We start from the raw sequence: 26699 nt of genomic DNA on the forward strand, positions 1-26699 counted from the left end.
CACATTTAGAGTTATCTCCCTTCTGTTGGTAATTTTCATGCGTTGTGTGATTCAATGTTATTCAAGAAAAAATGTTATGTTTTAACGTAATTTTGCAAATGATGCTTATGAAATAGTTTCATATTCTTAAAAAATTCAAAACTCTCTGCATAGCATATTCTACATGCCTTCCCATTATAAAATATAATCACAATGACCTAAAATGTTTGTTTTGAATATGGACTATCCCTGGCAGAACATCAACAGTGTCCACTGAGCCCCCTCTTCTTTCCTTGACAGAACATCACCATTTGTCGTACCTCACATATAAATGTTGTTTTCTGATTGGGTAAGCACTCTTCTGTTATTTGCAATGTACTCCACTTACAAGCAAGGTACATTGCTAGAATCTGCAGACAACACAAGAAAAACAAATTTAAAAGTTATCTTCCTTTTATCAGTAATCTCTGTGCGTCATGCATGATTCAACGTTATGCGAGATAAATTTATATATAAAGAAGAAACTATTTTACTTGTGATTCATGGTCATCAAGATTCAATAAGCATCATTTGCAGAATTATGTTCAAACACATTCTGTTTGACTATTTAATGACAAGTGACAGAAGAACAATGTCATTGTGCATTGCCTTAAAATTATTTGTTAACTCTTTACTGATACGCGTTTTAGCATGTCAGGCTTGTGGGTTTATGTTTAATCTTAAATCGTTAATCGTTGAAATGGTTGTTAAAACCAGCTGATAATGGTTTCTGCAGTACACTCATGATAACATCAGGACATATAATGCTAAGCAGAACTTTGAGAGACAGAGGATATTTTTATTATACCATCTGAGGCAATTCCTTATAATATCATCTCATCAGAATAAGCGCCATATTTGGACAGTTTTATTTCTTGTTATCTCCTTCGCCTCTGCACATCAAGCCATCGCCATACAAATGTCTACCAGGACAGAATAGTCCCTCAGAATGTACCAAGAATACGAGGCACTAAATCAGCTTTATGTGACATGCTAATTGAATCATATTTTATAGCAGCCATTAAATATGTGTAGCTTATTGTTATGTCATCCTTAACGATAAGTGCGTAAATGTTTTACACTGTGCTCTAACAGAAAATTCTAAACACAATGCAATCAGGACAAAATCACAAATTGTTGAGTGGAAATTGAGCATTATCAAAGTGGATGGCTGCAGCCACTCTGTGTTCAGATTTCAAACATGGGGAGTGAAATTTGAAACCTCTGATCAGATTGATTACAGGGTTGGTGTAATAAGATGTTTATCCTGAACATTCACGATTGTCATTAAATTTCTATTCAGTGCTCCGTTTGTGTCATGGGTCAGAGAGTTTATGAGAATTCTTCCCAGGTTTGAGGGTATGAGTTTTAGTGCCAGTATATAAACCTTACAGCTTTTTCCAAACTTGGATTATCTTCAGGTTAGAAATCAGTTGTGTTTCAGATTGCTTGCTGAGTGGCAAGTTTTACTGTAATTAAAGGTTACCGCTGTTTGGGATGTTATCTCCCTTTAATTGTGGGGTGGAGTCTGAGAACTGCTATTACGAGGTTTGGATGCGTAAATGTTTCATTTACCACCACTCTGATCATGCTGAAAATGAAATAGTGTTTAGATTTATTAGGGGAGAGCACACAGGTGTGTGTTAGTTTATGTGTCAGTAGAAGACCTTCCCACGATTCTGAACTGCTGCATTAAGGCCTGGGTTTAAAGGTCTGTGCAAGGGACAGATGGTACATGACAGGGTACATAGCAGGGTACATAGCAGGGGACATGGCAGGGTACATTGCAGGTTGCATTGGGTACATTACAGAGTAGATAGCAGGGTATATAGCAGGGTTCATTGCAGATTACATTGCAAGGTACATAGCAGGGTGCATTGCAGAGTACATGGGGTACATACTATACTTCTCTACTACTGTTCTAGAAGATTCCAGATGACTCCAAGATGTATTAATATATTCACCACTTCTTACATTAGACACAAATACATTCCCTTGAAAAACATTGTGTTGTGCATGTGTGTAAATAAAACAAATATTTTGGATGATACCTATGCAGATAGCAACTTTGATATTCAGAAACTATAATACAATGTAACCTATTCAGTTGTTTTTCCCTTAAAAGAATAGAGGGGGTAATCCCAAATACATGTATAACATAGTTACATTTGACAACTTTCTAAATGACATTAAGGAAGTGAAAAATACAAATTACATTTGCAGTGTATCTATATCAGTGTATCTCTTGTGGTGGGGATTTCTATGCTTTGCTTATTGACGGCTCTGTTTCTGTTTCCAGATTTGTCCAAGATGACATGTTCAGAATATCCCTCAGATGTTGTTTCAACAACCTTTGAAGATAACTCAGTATCTTAGAGAAGGTGTTGGAGATGTTTGAGGAGTATTTCCACTGGAGCGAACTGCCTTAGCAAGTAAAAGCGCTTGATGTTTTCCCTCAACAAACTTCAGTATACCACGGACAAAGATTCAAACCAGTACTCATCTCTGTATGAGACATTTCTTTGATCAATACTCACCATCCTGCGGAGGTTTCTGTGACTTCTGTCTTCTAGACTAGCAGGACCTACAGTAATAGATGATGAGTTGTATGGTGGTCTCTACTTAGCACCAGGAACTGGAAGCTGACATAGATGTCCAAGGACCAAAGAAACAGGCATATTGTGGATATGGCAAGCAGTTCACATGCATCTACAGATGCCCAGGAGAACACATGTACGGGGGCTATTGCTAGCAGCTCTTGTACATCTACAGACACAGGAACAAACTCACAGACATGTGCCTATAATGACCTTGACATGAAAGATTCAAGAACCCAAAAAGGTGGTTCATGCTCTACAACTCCAGAAAAAAATGTTCAAGCACCAACATCAGCAAATGCAAATTCAGGAGCACAAACATTCTTAGTGAAAAGCTCACAAATATTTTCTTCCAAAAGTGACAGTATAGACAAACAACTTGCACTCACAGGGGACAACTTACAAGCAGCTAGACATTCAGAGGTCTTTATAGAATCAAAAGCAGAGAAATTGACTTTGATACACTCTGACAGAAAAACTCAGAACATGAGCTCAGATACTAACTTCCAACAAGTGTTGTCAGACACAGCAGATGGTCATCGTTCCCCTCCAGGTAACCCAGCAACATCATCAGCTGGAGCTCATGCTTGTGAAGAAATGGATGAAATGGCCTCTATACTGAACCTTAGTCCAACACACGGTATGGCAGAATCCGGCCACGGAAACATAAATGCCTTGAGTCAGCACTGGACTTCACAACACAGTGGTAAACTGGAATACCATCAGTGTGATGTCTGTGAGGATAGATTTAATGATTTAGGTCAGCTAAGGGAGCACCTTCTGTCCCACAAGGGGAAGACATTCTACTTATGTGATTTGTGTGATAAAACATTCGAGAGCCCTGATCAACTTGAAAGTCATAGGACTTCACATGAAGATAGCTACAAGGAAACAAATTTCCTTGAAAACTTTCAAATGCCAGAAAAATATGGCATGGAGTCCAAGACATGGATCTGTGTTACATGTGGGAAAGAATTCTCCAGGTCATGTGATCTTCAGCAGCACAAATGCAAGCCTCGTGAAGAAGGACAGTTTGTCTGTGTTGTGTGTGAGAAGGCTTTTGGGAAGAAGGAAAACCTGAAAATTCACATGCGTTTTCACACCCAGGATAAGCCGTTCATGTGTGATGTCTGCCAGAAGAGCTTTGTCAGGGCCGGGGACCTTCAGAAACACGTAAGGATTCACACTGGAGAAAAACCTTATCAGTGTGAAGTATGTTCCCAGAGGTTTATACGTTCGGACAGACTGAAAGAACACATGCAAATACACACAGGTGAGAAGATCTTCGAGTGCAAAATATGTGACCTGAAGTTTAATGGATTCAAAGAAAAGCGCGAACATAGCAAGATACATGCTGATCACAAATCACATGTCTGTGAATTTTGTGAGAAGAAATTCAAATGTTCAAGTACATTAATAAGCCATCGCCGTAGCCACACAAAAGAGAAGCCATTTGCTTGTGTTGTCTGTGGTGTTGCATTCAGTTTATACGGAACTCTAAAGGTACACATGAGACAACATACTGGCGAACGCCCATATAAGTGTGAAATCTGTGAGAAAAGGTTTTATCAGATTGGAGATTTGATCCGACACAAGGAGGTTCACTCTGATGCACGTCCATATAAATGTGACATTTGTGACAAACGGTTCAAGCGGGCACAGTCAGTACAGAGACATAAAAAAACCCACACAGGTGAAAGAAATCACCATTGTGAAACATGTCAGAAAAGTTTTACTGATGTTTCAGATTTGAAAGCTCACATAAAGATTCACAGTGACTTCAGGCCGTTTATATGTGAACTGTGTGGAGCAGGGTTTAGACGAGCAAGTCATCTTGCCTTACATACGAGGTTTCACACTGGTGATAAACCATACCAGTGTGATGTGTGCCAGAAGCATTTCTCTACCACTGCCCATCTGAAGAACCATACGCGGACTCACACTGGTGAAAAGCCATTTGTTTGCCAGGAGTGTGGCAAAGCGTTTAGTGACAGGAGTGTTCTGAGGAAACACATGGTTGTCCATACAGGTGAAAAGAAATATCACTGTGACATGTGTGGACACTCATTTACTGCGTCACACTCCCTCAAGTGCCATATTCAGATTCATATTGGGGAAAAAACATTCAAATGTGAAAAGTGTGACAAGGCTTTTCTGAACGCAAGGCGACTTAAAGAACATGTTAAAACTCACGAGAAGGCATTTAGTTGCCATGAATGTGGGAAATATTTCTCTTTGCCCATTGGTCTGAAGCGTCACATGAGCAGGAAGCATGGTGATAAATCAACTGAGCTCACCAGGTAGGACAACTTCTGTGTGTCTAACACATGTAAGCATGGTCAGTATCAATACTGTCTCAGGCAGTTGGTCCCAATGCAGGTTGGGACCAACCTTTGTAACCAGTTGACCTTGTATCAGTGCAGAGAGTGTTGCTCATAGTGTACATCACAAGATTTGTCTGGTCCAACCTCCATTGTGTACATGTGTGCCTAGAAATATAGTATAACCTTGTTTAGCACAGAAATAAACAGTTCAATATTGATTTTTGTCTACTGCTGATATCTACTTTTCTACAGATGGCCCATTTGTCTTGGGCACTGCAAGAATGGGAACATGGGTTTGAATCCCAGATTCCAGCAGATAATGAAAGGTGCTGAAAGGGTTTCCCTGTGTTTTACATGGTTAATATAGGTTATTACACAAGTGTGTTGCGGGATGGTTAATATCCTGCATTAGGAATAAACTTTGTATTTAGCGAGCCTTGACGAGTTAAATACATAGTGTTTATTCCTGAGACAGGATATTAACCATCCCAAAACACACGAGTATGATAATCTATTGATCATACAATGTCATTCTTACTTATAATTTAAAAAATGCAATTTCGTTTGCCACAGATCATGAAACGAAAATTTGATATGTGCCCATATATCTATGAGGTCACAAGTATGTGAGTAGTAATACATGACGTCACAAGCTCGGTAATGCAGTTTTCTCCTGATCACTCAGCTGAATGCATTAGGTCATCTAGTTCCCAGTAAGGTTTAATGTTAAAGCACATACTGTAGTCAGCAAGTCTTAGCTTAAGTTTGAAAGATAACAACAAACTTGCGTGGAACTTCAGAAACCTTTGATTAGCACTTTGAACAACAAATGCACTTTAATGTTCTTGTGAGATTGTGTACCTTCTCTCACTAACACTGACAGTCAGTTGGGGAACTGATGTTGGTATCTTTGTAAACCTATGAATATCTTCGCTTTGTAACCTACTCTATCTATCATAACCAGACATGACTTTTGTGGGATCAAACCACTGATGATACTGTAGCCACGGCCATCTATCTAGACACAACTGCTGACCCTTGACGTTTGTTTACACTGTCAAAGTAGTCCGTAAAATTTGCATATGACCTCTCTAATTTGCATCAATATATGTATATGATCTCAACGGATACCGAAAATATCAGCATGATCAGTTGGCTTTATCCTGCTTAGAACGCTGTCCATCGCATGATAAAGATCAACATCAGACAGCTGGTTGTGTAGCAACGACAAGAATATACCGTGTATTTAAATATCAGCAAAAATGAAGGACAAAGTATAAAAACGAATTTACTGCAATGCCATGCTAAAGTGGATGAATTTATATGATCTGGCCGAAGAGGTCCATGATGAGAAAAGCGTTTGCCTGAATCACTACAGCTCCTGACAGGGTTTCTCTAAGGTGCACTGAGTATGATGCAAACACGCAAGCTGTTCAGAATTTCGGTTTAGGTTTTTAATGGCTGTGCAAGGTTTTATCAGGTCATTACTGTTAGCAGGACTAACTGTTTAAGATTTATATTGTAATTATGAAATTGTTACACATGTAGCTTTTTGGTTAGATTACATGCTCAGCTCTTTGAAGACCTGTGGTTAATTTCGATCAGGGGTATAATATGTGAAGCCCATTTCTGTTTCACTCAAGTTCTGCTGTGTTATTGCTGGAGCATTGCTAAAAACAGCTTAAAAACATCCTCACTCACTTACCTTGCTTAGTGATACCTCAGTTGGTCAAAAAACATGTTATAAAAAGCAAGTTAAACAAACCACCTGTCAGACTGGCATTGCATCAGTGTGTGACTAGTGACTGGTGGATTCTGGTTTCTCATGTGTCAAAGAAAGCCAGGAAGACTGCTAGCTGTGCAACCATCTGAAGTGGCAGACATATCTCAATATTGGGATTCAGGTTGAGAACTGGCCACCTGTTAACAGGTTGTGTGGTGCCTGTATGTATTTGTCGCTGAAAATATCAATCACTGGATGGTATGGTCCACTGTCTGGATGGAACATTGCTTACTGCTGCATTAAACAACAAAGTAAACATATTTGTAAACATCCCAAAACTGTAATTCACCTGAACACAGATGAAGCATGAATGTATTGGGTGCAATCCAGCAAGCAAACAGTGAGACATAGACACTTTGGGACGACTGGGTGAAGCCCTCAGGGATTGTTGTAGGTGGGAATGAAAATGAAATATTTGAAAAATCTTGACCTCATGTCATACCAGCCCCAAACCATGACCTACCCATGATGCACCTTGATAGTCATACCTGCCCCAAACTATGCCCTACCCATGATGCACCTTGTCATAGTCATACCTGCCCCAAACTATGCCCTACCCATGATGCACCTTGTCATAGTCATACCTGCTCCAAACTATGACCTACCCATGATGCACCTTGTCATAGTCATACCTGCTCCAAACTATGCCCTACCCATGATGCACCTTGTCATAGTCATACCTGCTCCAAACTATGCCCTACCCATGATGCCCCTTGTCATAGTCATACCTGCCCCAAACTATGCCCTACCCATGATGCCCCTTGTCATAGTCATACCTGCTCCAAACTATGCCCTACCCATGATGCCCCTTGTCATAGTCATACCTGCTCCAAACTATGCCCTACCCATGATGCACCTTGTCATAGTCATACCTGCTCCAAACTATGCCCTACCCATGATGCACCTTGCCATAGTCATACCTGCTCCAAACTATGCCCTACCCATGATGCCCCTTGTCATAGTCATACCTGCCCCAAACTATGCCCTACCCATGATGCCCCTTGTCATAGTCATACCTGCTCCAAACTATGCCCTACCCATGATGCCCCTTGTCATAGTCATACCTGCTCCAAACTATGCCCTACCCATGATGCACCTTGTCATAGTCATACCTGCCCCAAACCATGCCCTACCCATGATGCACCTTGTCATAGTCATACCTGCTCCAAACTATGCCCTACCCATGATGCCCCTTGTCATAGTCATACCTGCTCCAAACTATGCCCTACCCATGATGCACCTTGTCATAGTCATACCTGCCCCAAACCATGCCCTACCCATGATGCACCTTGTCATAGTCATACCTGCCCCAAACTATGCCCTACCCATGATGCCCCTTGTCATAGTCATACCTGCTCCAAACTATGCCCTACCCATGATGCCCCTTGTCATAGTCATACCTGCTCCAAACCATGCCCTACCCATGATGCACCTTGTCATAGTCATACCTGCTCCAAACTATGCCCTACCCATGATGCACCTTGTCATAGTCATACCTGCTCCAAACTATGCCCTACCCATGATGCACCTTGTCATAGTCATACCTGCTCCAAACTATGCCCTACCCATGATGCACCTTGTCATAGTCATACCTGCTCCAAACTATGCCCTACCCATGATGCCCCTTGTCATAGTCATACCTGCTCCAAACTATGCCCTACCCATGATGCAGCTTGTCATAGTCATACCTGCTCCAAACTATGCCCTACCCATGATGCACCTTGTCATAGTCATACCTGCCCCAAACTATGCCCTACCCATGATGCCCCTTGTCATAGTCATACCTGCCCCAAACTATGCCCTACCCATGATGCACCTTGTCATAGTCATACCTGCCCCAAACTATGCCCTACCCATGATGCACCTTGTCATAGTCATACCTGCTCCAAACTATGCCCTACCCATGATGCCCCTTGTCATAGTCATACCTGCTCCAAACTATGCCCTACCCATGATGCACCTTGTCATAGTCATACCTGCTCCAAACTATGCCCTACCCATGATGCACCTTATCATAGTCATACCTGCCCCAAACTATGCCCTACCCATGATGCACCTTGTCATAGTCATACCTGCTCCAAACTATGCCCTACCCATGATGCCCCTTGTCATAGTCATACCTGCTCCAAACTATGCCCTACCCATGATGCCCCTTGTCATAGTCATACCTGCCCCAAACTATGCCCTACCCATGATGCACCTTGTCATAGTCATACCTGCTCCAAACTATGCCCTACCCATGATGCCCCTTGTCATAGTCATACCTGCTCCAAACTATGCCCTACCCATGATGCACCTTGTCATAGTCATACCTGCTCCAAACTATGCCCTACCCATGATGCACCTTATCATAGTCATACCTGCCCCAAACTATGCCCTACCCATGATGCACCTTGTCATAGTCATACCTGCTCCAAACTATGCCCTACCCATGATGCACCTTGTCATAGTCATACCTGCCCCAAACTATGCCCTACCCATGATGCACCTTGTCATAGTCATACCTGCTCCAAACTATGCCCTACCCATGATGCACCTTGTCATAGTCATACCTGCTCCAAACTATGCCCTACCCATGATGCACCTTGTCATAGTCATACCTGCTCCAAACTATGCCCTACCCATGATGCCCCTTGTCATAGTCATACCTGCTCCAAACTATGCCCTACCCATGATGCACCTTGTCATAGTCATACCTGCCCCAAACTATGCCCTACCCATGATGCACCTTGTCATAGTCATACCTGCTCCAAACTATGACCTACCCATGATGCCCCTTGTCATAGTCATACCTGCCCCAAACCATGCCCTACCCATGATGCACCTTGTCATAGTCATACCTGCTCCAAACTATGCCCTACCCATGATGCACCTTGTTAGTCATACCTGCCCCAAACTATGCCCTACCCATGATGCACCTTGTCATAGTCATACCTGCCCCAAACTATGCCCTACCCATGATGCACCTTGTCATAGTCATACCAGCCCCAAACCATGACCTACCCATGATGCACCTTGTTAGTCATACCTGCCCCAAACTATGCCCTACCCATGATGCACCTTGTCATAGTCATACCTGCCCCAAACTATGACCTACCCATGATGCACCTTGTCATAGTCATACCTGCTCCAAACTATGCCCTACCCATGATGCACCTTGTCATAGTCATACCTGCCCCAAACCATGCCCTACCCATGATGCCCCTTGTCATAGTCATACCTGCTCCAAACTATGCCCTACCCATGATGCACCTTGTCATAGTCATACCTGCCCCAAACCACGCCCTACCCATGATGCACCTTGTCATAGTCATACCTGCTCCAAACTATGCCCTACCCATGATGCACCTTGTCATAGTCATACCTGCTCCAAACCATGCCCTACCCATGATGCAGCTTGTCATAGTCATACCTGCTCCAAACTATGCCCTACCCATGATGCACCTTGTCATAGTCATACCTGCCCCAAACTATGCCCTACCCATGATGCACCTTGTCATAGTCATACCTGCTCCAAACTATGCCCTACCCATGATGCCCCTTGTCATAGTCATACCTGCTCCAAACTATGCCCTACCCATGATGCCCCTTGTCATAGTCATACCTGCCCCAAACTATGCCCTACCCATGATGCACCTTGTCATAGTCATACCTGCTCCAAACCATGCCCTACCCATGATGCACCTTGTCATAGTCATACCTGCTCCAAACTATGCCCTACCCATGATGCCCCTTGTCATAGTCATACCTGCTCCAAACCATGCCCTACCCATGATGCACCTTGTCATAGTCATACCTGCCCCAAACTATGCCCTACCCATGATGCCCCTTGTCATAGTCATACCTGCCCCAAACTATGCCCTACCCATGATGCACCTTGTCATAGTCATACCTGCCCCAAACTATGCCCTACCCATGATGCACCTTGTCATAGTCATACCTGCTCCAAACCATGCCCTACCCATGATGCACCTTGTCATAGTCATACCTGCTCCAAACTATGCCCTACCCATGATGCACCTTGTCATAGTCATACCTGCCCCAAACCATGCCCTACCCATGATGCACCTTGTTAGTCATACCTGCCCCAAACTATGCCCTACCCATGATGCACCTTGTCATAGTCATACCTGCTCCAAACTATGCCCTACCCATGATGCCCCTTGTCATAGTCATACCTGCCCCAAACTATGCCCTACCCATGATGCCCCTTGTCATAGTCATACCTGCCCCAAACTATGCCCTACCCATGATGCCCCTTGTCATAGTCATACCTGCTCCAAACCATGCCCTACCCATGATGCACCTTGTCATAGTCATACCTGCTCCAAACTATGCCCTACCCATGATGCCCCTTGTCATAGTCATACCTGCTCCAAACCATGCCCTACCCATGATGCACCTTGTTAGTCATACCTGCCCCAAACTATGCCCTACCCATGATGCACCTTGTCATAGTCATACCTGCTCCAAACTATGCCCTACCCATGATGCCCCTTGTCATAGTCATACCTGCCCCAAACTATGCCCTACCCATGATGCACCTTGTCATAGTCATACCTGCTCCAAACTATGACCTACCCATGATGCACCTTGTCATAGTCATACCTGCCCCAAACCATGCCCTACCCATGATGCACCTTGTCATAGTCATACCTGCCCCAAACTATGCCCTACCCATGATGCCCCTTGTCATAGTCATACCTGCCCCAAACTATGCCCTACCCATGATGCCCCTTGTCATAGTCATACCTGCCCCAAACTATGACCTACCCATGATGCACCTTGTCATAGTCATACCTGCCCCAAACTATGCCCTACCCATGATGCCCCTTGTCATAGTCATACCTGCTCCAAACCATGACCTACCCATGATGCCCCTTGTCATAGTCATACCTGCTCCAAACCATGACCTACCCATGATGCCCCTTGTCATAGTCATACCTGCCCCAAACTATGACCTACCCATGATGCAGCTTGTCATAGTCATACCTACTCCAAACTATGCCCTACCCATGATGCACCTTATCATAGTCATACCTGCTCCAAACTATGCCCTACCCATGATGCACCTTGTCATAGTCATACCTGCTCCAAACCATGACCTACCCATGATGCCCCTTGTCATAGTCATACCTGCTCCAAACTATGCCCTACCCATGATGCACCTTATCATAGTCATACCTGCCCCAAACTATGCCCTACCCATGATGCACCTTGTCATAGTCATACCTGCTCCAAACTATGCCCTACCCATGATGCACCTTGTCATAGTCATACCTGCCCCAAACTATGCCCTACCCATGATGCCCCTTGTCATAGTCATACCTGCCCCAAACTATGCCCTACCCATGATGCCCCTTGTCATAGTCATACCTGCCCCAAACTATGACCTACCCATGATGCACCTTGTCATAGTCATACCTGCCCCAAACTATGCCCTACCCATGATGCCCCTTGTCATAGTCATACCTGCTCCAAACCATGACCTACCCATGATGCCCCTTGTCATAGTCATACCTGCTCCAAACCATGACCTACCCATGATGCCCCTTGTCATAGTCATACCTGCCCCAAACTATGACCTACCCATGATGCAGCTTGTCATAGTCATACCTGCTCCAAACTATGCCCTACCCATGATGCACCTTATCATAGTCATACCTGCTCCAAACTATGCCCTACCCATGATGCACCTTGTCATAGTCATACCTGCTCCAAACCATGACCTACCCATGATGCCCCTTGTCATAGTCATACCTGCTCCAAACTATGCCCTACCCATGATGCACCTTATCATAGTCATACCTGCTCCAAACTATGCCCTACCCATGATGCACCTTATCATAGTCATACCTGCTCCAAACTATGCCCTACCCATGATGCACCTTGTCATAGTCATACCTGCTCCAAACCATGACCTACCCATGATGCCCCTTGTCATAGTCATATCTGCTCCAAACTATGCCCTACCCATGATGCACCTTATCATAGTCATACCTGCTCCAAACAATGCCCTACCCATGATGCACCTTGTCATAGTCATACCTGCTCCAAACTATGCCCTACCCATGATGCCCCTTGTCATAGTCATACCTGCCCCAAACTATGCCCTACCCATGATGCCCCTTGTCATAGTCATACCTGCTCCAAACTATGCCCTACCCATGATGCACCTTGTCATAGTCATACCTGCTCCAAACTATGCCCTACCCATGATGCACCTTGTCATAGTCATACCTGCTCCAAACTATGCCCTACCCATGATGCACCTTGTCATAGTCATACCTGCCCCAAACTATGCCCTACCCATGATGCACCTTATCATAGTCATACCTGCTCCAAACTATGCCCTACCCATGATGCACCTTGTCATAGTCATACCTGCCCCAAACCATGCCCTACCCATGATGCCCCTTGTCATAGTCATACCTGCCCCAAACCATGCCCTACCCATGATGCACCTTGTCATAGTCATACCTGCCCCAAACCATGCCCTACCCATGATGCACCTTGTCATAGTCATACCTGCCCCAAACCATGCCCTACCAATGATGCACCTTGTCATAGTCATACCTGCTCCAAACTATGCCCTACCCATGATGCACCTTGTCATAGTCATACCTGCCCCAAACCATGCCCTACCCATGATGCACCTTGTCATAGTCATACCTGCCCCAAACCATGACCTACCCATGATGCACCTTGTCATAGTCATACCTGCCCCAAACTATGCCCTACCCATGATGCACCTTGTCATAGTCATACCTGCCCCAAACTATGCCCTGCCCATGATGCCCCTTGTCATAGTCATACCTGCCCCAAACTATGACCTACCCATGATGCACCTTGTCATAGTCATACCTGCTCCAAACTATGCCCTACCCATGATGCACCTTGTCATAGTCATACCTGCTCCAAACTATGCCCTACCCATGATGCACCTTGTCATAGTCATACCTGCCCCAAACCATGCCCTACCCATGATGCACCTTGTCATAGTCATACCTGCTCCAAACTATGCCCTACCCATGATGCACCTTGTCATAGTCATACCTGCCCCAAACTATGCCCTACCCATGATGCACCTTGTCATAGTCATACCTGCCCCAAACCATGACCTACCCATGATGCACCTTGTCATAGTCATACCTGCCCCAAACTATGCCCTACCCATGATGCACCTTGTCATAGTCATACCTGCTCCAAACTATGCCCTACCCATGATGCACCTTGTCATAGTCATACCTGCCCCAAACCATGCCCTACCCATGATGCACCTTGTCATAGTCATACCTGCCCCAAACCATGCCCTACCCATGATGCACCTTGTCATAGTCATACCTGCCCCAAACCATGCCCTACCCATGATGCACCTTGTCATAGTCATACCTGCTCCAAACCATGCCCTACCCATGATGCACCTTGTCATAGTCATACCTGCCCCAAACCATGCCCTACCCATGATGCACCTTGTCATAGTCATACCTGCCCCAAACCATGCCCTACCCATGATGCACCTTGTCATAGTCATACCTGCCCCAAACCATGCCCTACCCATGATGCACCTTGTCATAGTCATACCTGCTCCAAACCATGCCCTACCCATGATGCACCTTGTCATAGTCATACCTGCCCCAAACCATGACCTACCCATGATGCACCTTGTCATAGTCATACCTGCCCCAAACCATGCCCTACCCATGATGCACCTTGTCATAGTCATACCTGCCCCAAACTATGACCTACCCATGATGCCCCTTGTCATAGTCATACCTGCCCCAAACCATGCCCTACCCATGATGCACCTTGTTAGTCATACCTGCTCCAAACTATGCCCTACCCATGATGCCCCTTGTCATCGTCATACCTGCTCCAAACTATGCCCTACCCATGATGCACCTTGTCATAGTCATACCTGCTCCAAACTATGCCCTACCCATGATGCACCTTGTCATAGTCATACCTGCCCCAAACTATGCCCTACCCATGATGCACCTTGTCATAGTCATACCTGCTCCAAACTATGCCCTACCCATGATGCACCTTGTCATAGTCATACCTGCTCCAAACTATGCCCTACCCATGATGCACCTTGTCATAGTCATACCTGCCCCAAACTATGCCCTACCCATGATGCCCCTTGTCATAGTCATACCTGCTCCAAACTATGCCCTACCCATGATGCACATGCAATGGAAACAATTACTAACAATTGCATGTTCTAAAATTTTCCATCCTACTGTTATTATGTGTTTTATACCTATTTTGACAATGCTTGCAAGAAGACAAAAACAGGAGAAAACTTTTGATCTGCTCAATAGATATTGTTTTGGAGGATAGATGATCAGTAATAGTCACATCTGAGTTGCAGGAAAGCCCATTCATATGCTCCTTGTTACGGGAGATACTGTTAACACTGACAAGGGACTGCTCCTTGTTACGGGAGATACTGTTAACACTGACAAGGGACTGCTCCTTGTTACGGGAGATACTGTTAACACTGACAAATGACTGCTCCTTGTTACGGGAGATACTGTTAACACTGACAAGGGACCATTCCTAATTTATGGCTAGCAGGTGTCATGATGATTTTAAGGGGTGTCACCCGTTTTGTTCTGAGTAGGAAGAGATGGTCAGCAATTTTGTACCAATGTATTAGGGGAATGTCAGCAATTTTGTTTAAACAACATTTAAGAAATTATGGGATGGGGGTTGTCATTGACTTCATACTTGACCTGGAGTGTCACTTAGTACATAAATTTTAGGTTTTGGTTGGGAGGGGAAGGGTTAGTCATTCATGTTGTACATGCTTCTCCATAAAAATCTTCATCACCCCTATAGCCATGAATTATGAATGGTCTCTAATTTCAATACTGTAATTCATTTTCTACAAAATTGTTCTTTTACAAGGGGTAGTAATGTTCTAGAGGTACTGGGTCTGTGACTCAAGTCCTCTGACCACCGCTGTTGGTACTTGTGGATGTGTTGTATCCAGTGTCTGAAGGTGTGGAGCATCATGGCCTGGTATTGTCTGATTACATCCCATTGTCTTGCAGTGATGTGAAGGATAAGGATGAAGAGTCATCACAAACCTGCTAGTGGACATGGACAGAAGGTAAGCCTGTGTCACATTGGCAGCTTGTGGACAGACTCATTATTACAGTTGATGAGCTGATGTTGTTTTGTCATGGAGATGACAAGTTACTTTCCATAGCAATTCATGGTGTCTGAAATTCAGGTAATCATTAATTACACTGAATCACAATCTGACAGACTGGGGTACTCACCTCTTCCTTTCTTTGTGGTGTGACTTCTGAAGTGTGAGGAGTAAAATCCTCTCATTTCTGGTTACTGATTTGACAATAGCAGAAATATTCCAGACTCGCTCGCTCACTCACTCACTCACTCACTCACTCACTCACTCACTCACTCACTCACTCACTCACTCACTCACTCACTCACTCACTCACTCACTCACTCACTCACTCACTCACTCACTCACTCACTCACTCACTCACTCACTCACTCACTCACTCACTCACTCACTCACTCACTCACTCACTCACTCACTCACTCACTCACCTATCCACCCACTTCATGCCTCAAATATTGTCAGCCTCTTAGCTGTGTTAACTAGTAATAAATGAAATGAGAGAGTCACAAAGTGTGACCCAGCTGGCTGCCTTGTTATAATCCAGCATGATTCACCTTTATCATGGTGTAAATGGAGCTTCACAGTGTTAGCGTGCAGTGTCCTTTATGACTGCAAAATCTCATAATGCTCATCACATCCAATAAAGATTTGAAACAAATGGATTTATTTAAAATATATATCTCTTTTTATTTTAATATCACACCAATCCTGACGTTTCTGCTTCTTCAAGGAATGTCAGAGATTGGCATCTTGGGCAGAAGAAGAATGCTAGTGGTTTTTAACTTAATGCCAGACTTTTTAATGTGTATTACAGTGATAACTGGCATGAGAAATGTGCATTTTTCTGTTTGGACAAGGGCTGGTGTACATTGTTTGCAAGCAAGTATCAGGTCTAAAAACACTGACACTGACAAACTGGTGAAACAACACCAGTAACACTAGGCCTTGCCATTGTTAGACACTTATCAACATTGATGACTTTGTAGTGTTAGTTGAATAAATAGTTACACTGATATTGTTGATGATTTGAATTTACACAACGTAACAACTGCACCAGCTGACAGATTAATAATCATGATGAAAGATGGATGATTTTTGCAATTTCTTCCTAATGCTTAACGTTCAAAAGGTATTGACAGATGGCCAGTTAAATACAAATTAGTGGATTAGGGACTTGTTATGTCAAACTAAACCAGTAATAGTAAATCTGTACAAATACATTAAGTTGAAACTCTTGGACTTTTTGACATAATATTTATCTACAATTTAGGGGACATGGATGTGATAGCAAGACATTTGTATTTTGGTCAGCTTGAATTTTGTCTTTCTGTAAGATTTCAGTGTGCTGAACAAACTGCTCTGATATAGATTCATGACATGCATGGAGATTCATGCCACACAGGGAGTGTTCAGTGTGCTGTTATGTTATATGTTTTTGTTAATTATGATACCACATTGATTTACTTTTAGTTGTTTTGGGTCACAAATGTTTGAAGTACTGAGTATGGATTTTAACTCACACCTTGAATGTATGCTATGTATTTTCACCTGTTGAGAGTGGGCTTGTGAGTTACCTCCCCTTTTTTTGCTTCAGGCTTTGATATGATCCTGTAAGCAGTGAGCAATTTCTAGATATGGTAGTGTGGAATGTTTTTTTGTTAGAATCTTTCAGAAGTGTATAACAGATATATAAGGGATGGTTGCTGAGATGTATGATTGTGAGGACTAGGATATATGCTCATCTGTGTGCCAACATTGACGTTTCAAGGCCAACCACTCAGGAGGCTTCATGTACATTGAACTTTCAACAGCTAGGAGCACACTTCAGTCAGTATTACTACAAGTTTCATGCCTTTGGTGACTAGAGACAGGTAATTAACATGTTAGATTTGTGACCCAATCGTATTGCATTAGGGACCGTTCCTAATTTATCACTAGGGTGAGCGATGAGGATTTTTATATTTTTTCTCTACAAATCTGGTAGCCCCCGCTTCAGTACTTGGGACAAAACAAATAGCCATGTGTTCAGGTACAGATTCATGCCATGCAGGGAGAGTTCATTGTATGCATAATATAGATTCATGCCATGTGGGGAGACTTCATTGCATGCGTAATATAGATTCGTGCCATGCAGGGGTGGTTCATTGTTCACATGGTGCAGATTCATGTCATTATGAGTGTGGGTTTATTGTGAACATCTTAGATTCATGACGTGTTGTGAGCCACCTGGAATACTATATCATGTATGCCTTGAAAATACATTAGCCACAAATTTATCAAAATACTGGTTGTCTTCTCATGGTGAACTCCACAGAACACTTCAGGTATTGACTATCATGAAACTTGACATAAAACGGTCACAGTTCTTGTGTACCTGTATTGTGTATCTGTTCACAAAGCTTGTTACAGGTATGGACAAATTGGCAAGGTGTTGAGTTTCTCCTATGGGGTATTCAGTTTCAGAATAATACCAACTTGAGATACGTAACATTTAGCCAGGACATTGTTTCTACGCAAATAAAATTTGATTTAAAGCAAATTGGAGGAAGAAGACACTGTGGTATGTTGTGTAACTATAGCATTAGGATAGTGAGTATGTTGTATATCACCTGGGCTAGTGGTTACAGGTGAGTGGTTGTTTTCAGCCAGGTGGTGTTATCTGTCCACACAATATAACCTGTAGTGTCCTGAAAATGTGTAATGTTAAACACTCATGGCAGAAGTTGGAAATTTATGACACAAGACAAATCCCTATGTGGAAATATGAGAGGCAAGGCTGTCTGACTTACATTTTCACAACATGTTATGTTGTCTGCAAATGTTAAATGACAAAACTGACCATTTGGGTAAATTTATTTGTTTTATTATATCATACTTTGATTTTGATAGATGTTATTTGTTTTTGTGATTAATATTTCTTTGGAACTTGGTGAGAGTCTAATATAGCATCATGTCTAGTGGATGAAGTGTTTATGCATTATATACCTTGTATTTGTGCATTTCATGATTTCACACAATATTAATGTTTCATTTTTTAAGTTTGTTGTGTTCAGAAGAATATAAAGGACTTATCCTTTGCCAACTTTTTTTGGAGTGTAACAGATGTTTTAAATGTTTTTAAAATTATACAAAAAATGTTACATGATATTGTATTTAATATGTTAAAGAAATGTACACAACACATATGTTTGAACTCAGAAATTGGAGATAGAAAACTTCTTAGAATTAACAGAGACCAATACTCTAAATGAGTTACCTCCCTTTAGCCATTTTCCTGGGGCTTGCATGTCTGAGTCAAGAAATGACAACTGATTGTTTTGTATGAATAAGGAGCAAGAGTGCAGTGTTGCATTCACATCATTTGTTTCTGTTTTGAGTGCTTCACAATTATAGTAATTGTGCCAACATGTAAAACACAAAGTGACTGGACATGTGATTTTTCAGAACTTCGTGGTATTTGGAAGTGATACACATAACAAAGACTATTTCTAGGGATGTCATCTTCTTCATTACATGGAATACAACATTTTGGAATATATTCTTACTCCTTCATTATCCATGAAGATCCATTTCAGAATTGGTTCTCAGCAACCCATCCTTGTTGGATTACTAAGAGGATCGGGTGGTCAGGCAAGCTGACATGGTTGTCATTTTATCCCAACTGTGAAGATTGATGCTCATGCTGTTGATCTATGCTTTGTCTAGCAGAGGCAGATCCAGGAATTTAGAAATACAAAACATTTTCTTCAATTGGAATTTTTCTGTATGTGGTGATAAACAACAACAAAAATAACTGTTCACAATGTCATCATTTGTTTTGTAAATGTATATGAGCTACAAGTAAAACAGAACAGGTGTTCCACCCTTTATTCAATACCTTTATTACAGACTTACATTACTGAGATCCTCGTTAACAAGGACTAGTATTCTACCTATTTTTATGTTGGAATCACAGCTTCACAGTTGTGCAGGCCTAGAGATCTGGGCTCACTTGCCCAAAGCAATCTTAGCACTACAATTATTGTCTTTGTGCTACAATGATTGTAATTCCCATTCTCCAACCACAGGCAAACTGTAGTGCAAATGTGTTGCACAGCATAGAGAAAATGACCAGTCTTCTTATATGCGAACGAAGCGAGCAAAGGCTGGCAACATACTTTTGTTGCTTTGGTTAGAAAAATATTTTTCATGTCAAAATAAAACAATTCAACATTTTAAGTGCAACTCGTGGTATATCAGACCTTTCTTCACCTCCATTCCCTCCACCAGCTTCCAGTTCAGTGGAGTGAAGGAGCAGGTGGGTATTATTCTATATTATTATTACAGTTACCTCCCCTGCTTCATTCGCCCATTACGCCAGAAATGTTTTTATGTAGAAGAAATGTTACGAAAATTATGCCAACAGCGACGACAGATAGGACAAATAAACTACAACAGGTTAATGATAAAATCAGGCAATGTGGTATTTCGTTGTTTCAAAGGCATTTAGAAGTTGGAGGAATCAAACTAAAAGTGCTTTATGGTTCAACTTCTTTATTATACAAGGTCACAACATTTCGAGACAGATTCTAGTCTCTTCCACGGGTGAAGTGAGGGTAAAACTAAAGGGCTGTAGTATATATGCACATAACAGTAGACCGATAACAATGGGTAACAAGATATACAGGTTTGTATTAATTGATGTACAGGCTTCGATTGATTGATGTACAGGCTTCAACTTATGTACAGGCTTCAACTGATTGGTGTACAGGCTTGTGTTGATTAGGTTAACGAGTTACAGGTAAAGATGTTTGGATAAAGATTAGTCACTGAGGATAAGGTGGTTCCATGCATTGGGTAAGTAAACACCTCTGTCTCTGTTGATTGAGGGCTTGTTCCGCTTGATTGCAATGGCTTCTAGGAGCTAGAATCTGTCTCGAAACGTTGTGACCTTGTATAATAAAGAAGTTGAACCATAAAGCACTTTTAGTTTAATGTGGTATTTCTTTCTAATTTCTACTTATTCTTGATCCATCACTCCGCTCAGCCGGAAGATGGAAGGGGTAATGGGAGCAAAGAATGATCAGAATACCACAAGTGACGCTTTAAATGTTGAATAAAACAAATTTCATGTGAGTAATTACTAAACATGGGGTAAGAAATGTGAGAGCACAGCCAAGTGAGGAAATGGAAGTGTACCTTTGATGGTGGAGATATTTTATTTTGACATGAAAAATATTTTTCGATCCAAAGCGAGGAAAATATGTTGCCAACCTTAGCTTGCTTCTCTTGCATATAAGAAGACTTGTCATATTCTCTATGCTGCGCAACCTCATTTGTGGTATAGTGTGCCTGTGCTCCAACATTGGCTTAAGACAGTTGTAGTGCTACAATGATTGTAACTCCCATTCTCCAACATAGGCTTAAGACAGTCGTAGTGTTACAATGATTGTAACTCCCATTCTCCAACATAGGCTTAAGACAGACGTAGTGCTACTCCCATTCTCCAACATAGCCTTAAGACAGTCGTAGTGCTACTCCCATTCTCCAACATAGGCTTAAGACAGTCGTGGTGCTACAATGATTGTAACTCCCATTCTCCAACATAGGCTTAAGACAGTCGTAGTGCTACAATGATTGTAACTCCCATTCTCCAACATATGCTTAAGACAGTTGTAGTGCTACTCCCATTCTCCAACATAGGCTTAAGACAGACGTAGTGCTACAATGATTGTAACTCTCATTCTCCAACATAGGCTTAAGACAGTTGTAGTGCTACTCCCATTCTCCAACATAGCCTTAAGACAGACGTAGTGCTACTCCCATTCTCCAACATAGGCTTAAGACAGACGTAGTGCTACAATGATTGTAACTCCCATTCTCCAACATAGGCTTAAGACAGTCGTAGTGCTACTCCCATTCTCCAACATTGGCTTAAGACAGTCGTAGTGCTACAATGATTGTAACTCCCATTCTCCAACATAGGCTTAAGACAGTCGTAGTGCTGCTCCCATTCTCCAACATAGGCTTAAGACAGTTGTAGTGCTACAATGATTGTAACTCCCATTCTCCAACATAGCCTTAAGACAGACGTAGTGCTACTCCCATTCTCCAACATAGCCTTAAGACAGTTGTAGCGCTACGTTCACTTTGTGCAAGTGGGCCCTGATATTTTCTCATGTCCTATTACAGTCCGTATTGCTACTCCCATTCTCCAACATAGGCTTAAGACAGACGTAGTGCTACAATGATTGTAACTCCCATTCTCCAACATAGGCTTAAGACAGTCGTAGTGCTGCTCCCATTCTCCAACATAGGCTTAAGACAGTTGTAGTGCTACAATGATTGTAACTCCCATTCTCCAACATAGCCTTAAGACAGACGTAGTGCTACTCCCATTCTCCAACATAGCCTTAAGACAGTTGTAGCGCTACGTTCACTTTGTGCAAGTGGGCCCTGATATTTTCTCATGTCCTATTACAGTCCGTATTTTAAGTAGTTGAATCTAACCTCTTTTATTTGATCCATGTGATTTACTGTTCTGCAGTGTGTTGTCCTGGACACTGAGATCAGCAATATCAGTGTCTTCCATCTCATATCATTGAGGGTATGATACAAAAGAGCATGACATTAGGATTTTCTTTCAAAACAAGAAGACGTGCCATGTTATGACTGAAATATTGTTCAAACTGTCAACACAAATCCTCTCATAAATAAAGCTCATTTATTTCAGAGTTTATTCTGCTGTGTGAGTGGAGCATTACTGTCCAGTTAAGATGTTCCTGAAAATATTGCTGAAATATTGAAAGCAATAACAATATTTCATGTCCAATCACTGGTCTGTGTAATATGTCGTTGCTGGAGGTCTTCATGACTGGTTGAAGCACTGATCTGTATCGCCTTGTGTTTGTTCTCCTCTCAGAAATCATAACTTGAGGTTTGTATTGTCTCTCATGGTCTCCAGCTGTAGCAAATTAGTCTTGTCTTTCTGATCCATGGTGCAAGTAGACCATTTGGAACCTGCAGACCATGGAATTATAACAAATATCATTGGCTTCAGAACCTTTTACTTTGGCGTGCTGAAATAAAACACATTCAACAAGAAAAACATGCAGTGTTGTCTAAAAAATGTCAGAAGACCATGGGTAATAATGATGGCATCCATTTGTCAAATATGGGAGTGAAATTTATCCGAAGGAAAGTTTATGTACAGATAAAGTCTGCATGCATGTCCAGGAATGGCTTCAGTGACAAGTACATGCTAGAGAACTAGAAACCAGAGGGAGTGTTGTTATGATCGGGAGAGAGACACCCATTGGAACAGAAAAACATCTGTGTGGTCTCTCAGATTCCATTGTCAGTGGGCAATTATCTGAGGGCAATATTCCAATTTTTATGTTCATATTAGAGCTTGTTCATACAGGGCTGGAAGTTATCAGGTACAACATATCAGTTGTAAAGTTGGGGATAATAAAGGGAACAGATCATGGGTTTACAATGAAGATGGAATGCTAAGGTTGGATATTTTACATGTCTTATCCTGCAGCTCCATAACAAGGAAGGTGAAAGACAGGGGGCGTCACAATTCTTAGGCCTAGAAACAAACTGACCCTTCATTCTTGTGACTGGAGACAATACTGAGAAGGTTGGGTTGTTGAGATTGTTGCAGGGTTAGAGGTGTCACTGGGGTTGGGGATGTCCATTGGTCTGATGGGTTGGAGTGTTGTCAGTTGCCAGACTAATTTCGAGGGACTGGAGATGTGAATGAGCATGAGGTTGGGGCTAATTATGAGGGGTGGGGGATGTAAATGAGCATGAGGTTGGACTGGTAATGAGAGGGGATGGATGAGGTTGGGGCTGATCATAAGGGGCATAAGGGATGTCAGTGAATGTCAGGGGCATAAGGGATGTCAGTGAGTGTCAGGGATGTTGGTGAGGTTGGGGCTGATAGGAAGGGGTGTAGGGGATGCCAGTGAGGTGGAGTGTGATTGATGTTGGTGTGGTTGGGGCTGATAGGAAGGGGTGTAGGAGATGCCAGTGAGGTGGAGAGTGATTGATGTTGGTGTGGTTGGGGCTAATAGGAAGGGGTTTGAGGCATGTTGGTGTGGTTGGGGCTGATAGGAAGGAGTGTGGGGGATGCCAGTGAGGTGGAATTCAAGGGATGTTGATGTGGTAGGGGCTGATAGGAAGGGGTGTGAGGGATGCTGGTGATGTTTGGACTGATAGGACGGGGTGTAGGGGATGCCAGTGAGGTGGAATGTAAGGGATGTTGATGTGGTTGGGGCTGATAGGAAGGGGTGTGAGGGATGCTGGTGATGTTGGGACTGATAGGAAGGGGTGTAGGGGATGCCAGTGAGGTGGAGTGTAAGGGATGCTGGTGACGTTGGGACTGATAGGAAGGGGTGTAAGGCATGCCAGTGAGGTGGAGCGTAAGGGATGTTGATGTAGTAGGGGCTGATAGGAAGGGGTGTGAGGGATGCTGGTGACGTTGGGACTGATAGGAAGGGGTGTAGGGGATGCCAGTGAGGTGGTGTGTAAGGGATGTTGATGTGGTTGGGGCTGATAGGAAGGGGTGTGAGGGATGCTGGTGACGTTGGGACTGATAGGAAGGGGTGTAGGGGATGCCAGTGAGGTGGTGTGTAAGGGATGTTGATGTGGTTGGGGCTGATAGGAAGGGGTGTGAGGGATGCTGGTGACGTTGGGACTGATAGGAAGGGGTGTAGGGGATGCCAGTGAGGTGGAGAGTAAGGGATGCAGGTGACGTTGGGACTGATAGGAAGGGGCGTAAGGGATGCCAGTGAGATGGAATGTAAGGGACGTTGATGTGGTAGGGGCTGATAGGAAGGGGTGTGAGGGATGCTGGTGACGTTGGGACTGATAGGAAGGGGTGTAGGGGATGCCAGTGAGGTGGAGCGTAAGGGATGCTGGTGACGTTGGGACTGATAGGAAGGGGTGTAAGGGATGCCAGTGAGGTGGAGTGTAAGGGATGTTGATGTGGTTGGGGCTGATAGGAAGGGGTGTAGGGGATGCCAGTAGGGGATGAAATGACTGCGAATAGAAATGGCATAAACAATTCTGTTTCATATACAAATGAGACAAACATTGCAGTATTCAGCAGAAATCACACAAATATTACAGTATGCTGACTCGTTGAAAAAATGGTGCTGGTGACGTTGGGACTGATAGGAAGGGGTGTAGGGGATGCCAGTGGGGTGGAGTGTGATTGATGTTGGTGTGGTTGGGGCTGATAGGAAGGAGTGTAGGGGATGCCAGTGAGGTGGAGTGTAAGGGATGCTGGTGACGTTGGGACTGATAGAAAGGGGTGTGAAAAAGGTTCACACTGCATTGTACTATCATAGAATAATAACTGATAATGAATTATCATGTCATTGAATTGAATAATTCATATGAAAAATCATTATTAATTAATATTCCATTATGGTACTCACTCAAAGTAAAAGTAAATTCCTAACTGGATACATAATTTATGTAACTGGCTAAATGTGATATACTTTTGGTACTATTTTTATGTTTAAGAATGAGTGTTTAAGTATTTCATGTCAAGAACTTTAAGGCAATGTCTTTGTTTGCTTCAATTTTCTGGAAATTCAGCAAAAGTCAGTGATTTGACTCTAAATCTTTGTCACGAGTTAACAAGTGTTCCCCAGTATAATCTGATGAGCTACAGAGCCTAATGGAAGCATGTTTGGAAATGGCATATTGAAACAAACACATCATGTCTTCAGTAGAGTTTTTTTTTATTTCAAGAACGTTTTGTCTTGCCAGACTGGTTTCTTTCTACATGTCAATTTGAGTTGTAAAAATACTACATGTGATAAACAGGTCTTTCTGTTTTGTTTGTTACGTTGTTGCTTGGTCTGTCCATTCACTCTTTCATCAAGCCAATCATTTACTTCTTTCACAAAATAACATTAAAATTCAATTGTCTTGTAAACTGTTTTGCATGACAGCTTTCACTTTATGTGTTTTCTGGATGCTTGGCTTGTTGATTCATCTTCCATTTATTTCCAGTGTCAATTTTAATCATTTCTCATCCTCGTCTTAGTCTGTATGATGTTAGCTGGATGGTGTTTACATTGACCACTGGAGCCATTCATGTTTGAAATCAGATATTTTTCCCCCATTTCACAAAGAAAAGTTGTTTTTTTTTTTGTCTATTTTACTTTTTGACGTGATAATTGCTTTCAGAGTTGTTTCATCAAAAGATGCTTGTTACAATGGGTTTACCATTAGAATTGTGTTTTTGTCAGAAATGCTTGTTGGATGATGGTTTAATCGACTTACTTTCCATCTGTTGTTTATGATTGTTTTACACGGTTGAACCTTTGTCTTTGTACTTGAGACAGCTTATATTGAGAGGGGTGTTTGTGGTGGAGGTGGGGGAGGGGGTGCTGCTCATGGTAAGTTGTAGTCGGCAATCTTTGTTTCAGAAAAAATAGTATTCATATCTGTTTACGAAAATATTTTAGCAGGGACAGTTTCATGTTCCAAACACATTAGGCTGACATGATGAAAGTATGTGCAATGGATGTGTTTTTATGGTGAATATTTACAATATACATATATAAATTCTATTAATTCTCTCTCAAGATTACAGTTCATGTATATTTGTAAGCTCATTTTGAGTCAGTTATTTTAAATTCACAAAGCCTTTGAAAGGTCATGCAGACATTCACAAACTTTATGTAGATGTTTTGTTGTTTAAATACTGTGTTTGAAATGTTAAAATGTTGAAATGTTAAAGTCCAACTTTTCCTTTCATCAAGTCAGACAAAGAAATATTCATTCCACAATCAACAGTGCCTCTCTGACTTGAGAAC

General features: G+C 42.5%; 1 protein-coding gene across 2 annotated transcripts in view; it reads left to right on the forward strand.

The window, feature by feature from the left end:
* LOC137278638 (zinc finger protein 271-like) overlaps positions 1-26699 on the forward strand; it is a 121088-nt gene that overhangs the window by 6027 nt on the left and 88362 nt on the right. For both annotated transcript variants that reach the window (XM_067811125.1, XM_067811124.1), the window contains exons 2-3: positions 2318-4915; positions 15782-15840. In XM_067811125.1, coding sequence (XP_067667226.1) covers positions 2670-4915; positions 15782-15824 — 2289 coding nt within the window. In that variant the 5' untranslated portion in view covers positions 2318-2669 and the 3' untranslated portion in view covers positions 15825-15840. The remainder of the gene's footprint in view (positions 1-2317; positions 4916-15781; positions 15841-26699) is intronic.

This window comes from Haliotis asinina, chromosome 3 (assembly GCF_037392515.1).
Source record: "Haliotis asinina isolate JCU_RB_2024 chromosome 3, JCU_Hal_asi_v2, whole genome shotgun sequence".
In the NCBI taxonomy this organism is placed as follows: domain Eukaryota; kingdom Metazoa; phylum Mollusca; class Gastropoda; order Lepetellida; family Haliotidae; genus Haliotis; species Haliotis asinina.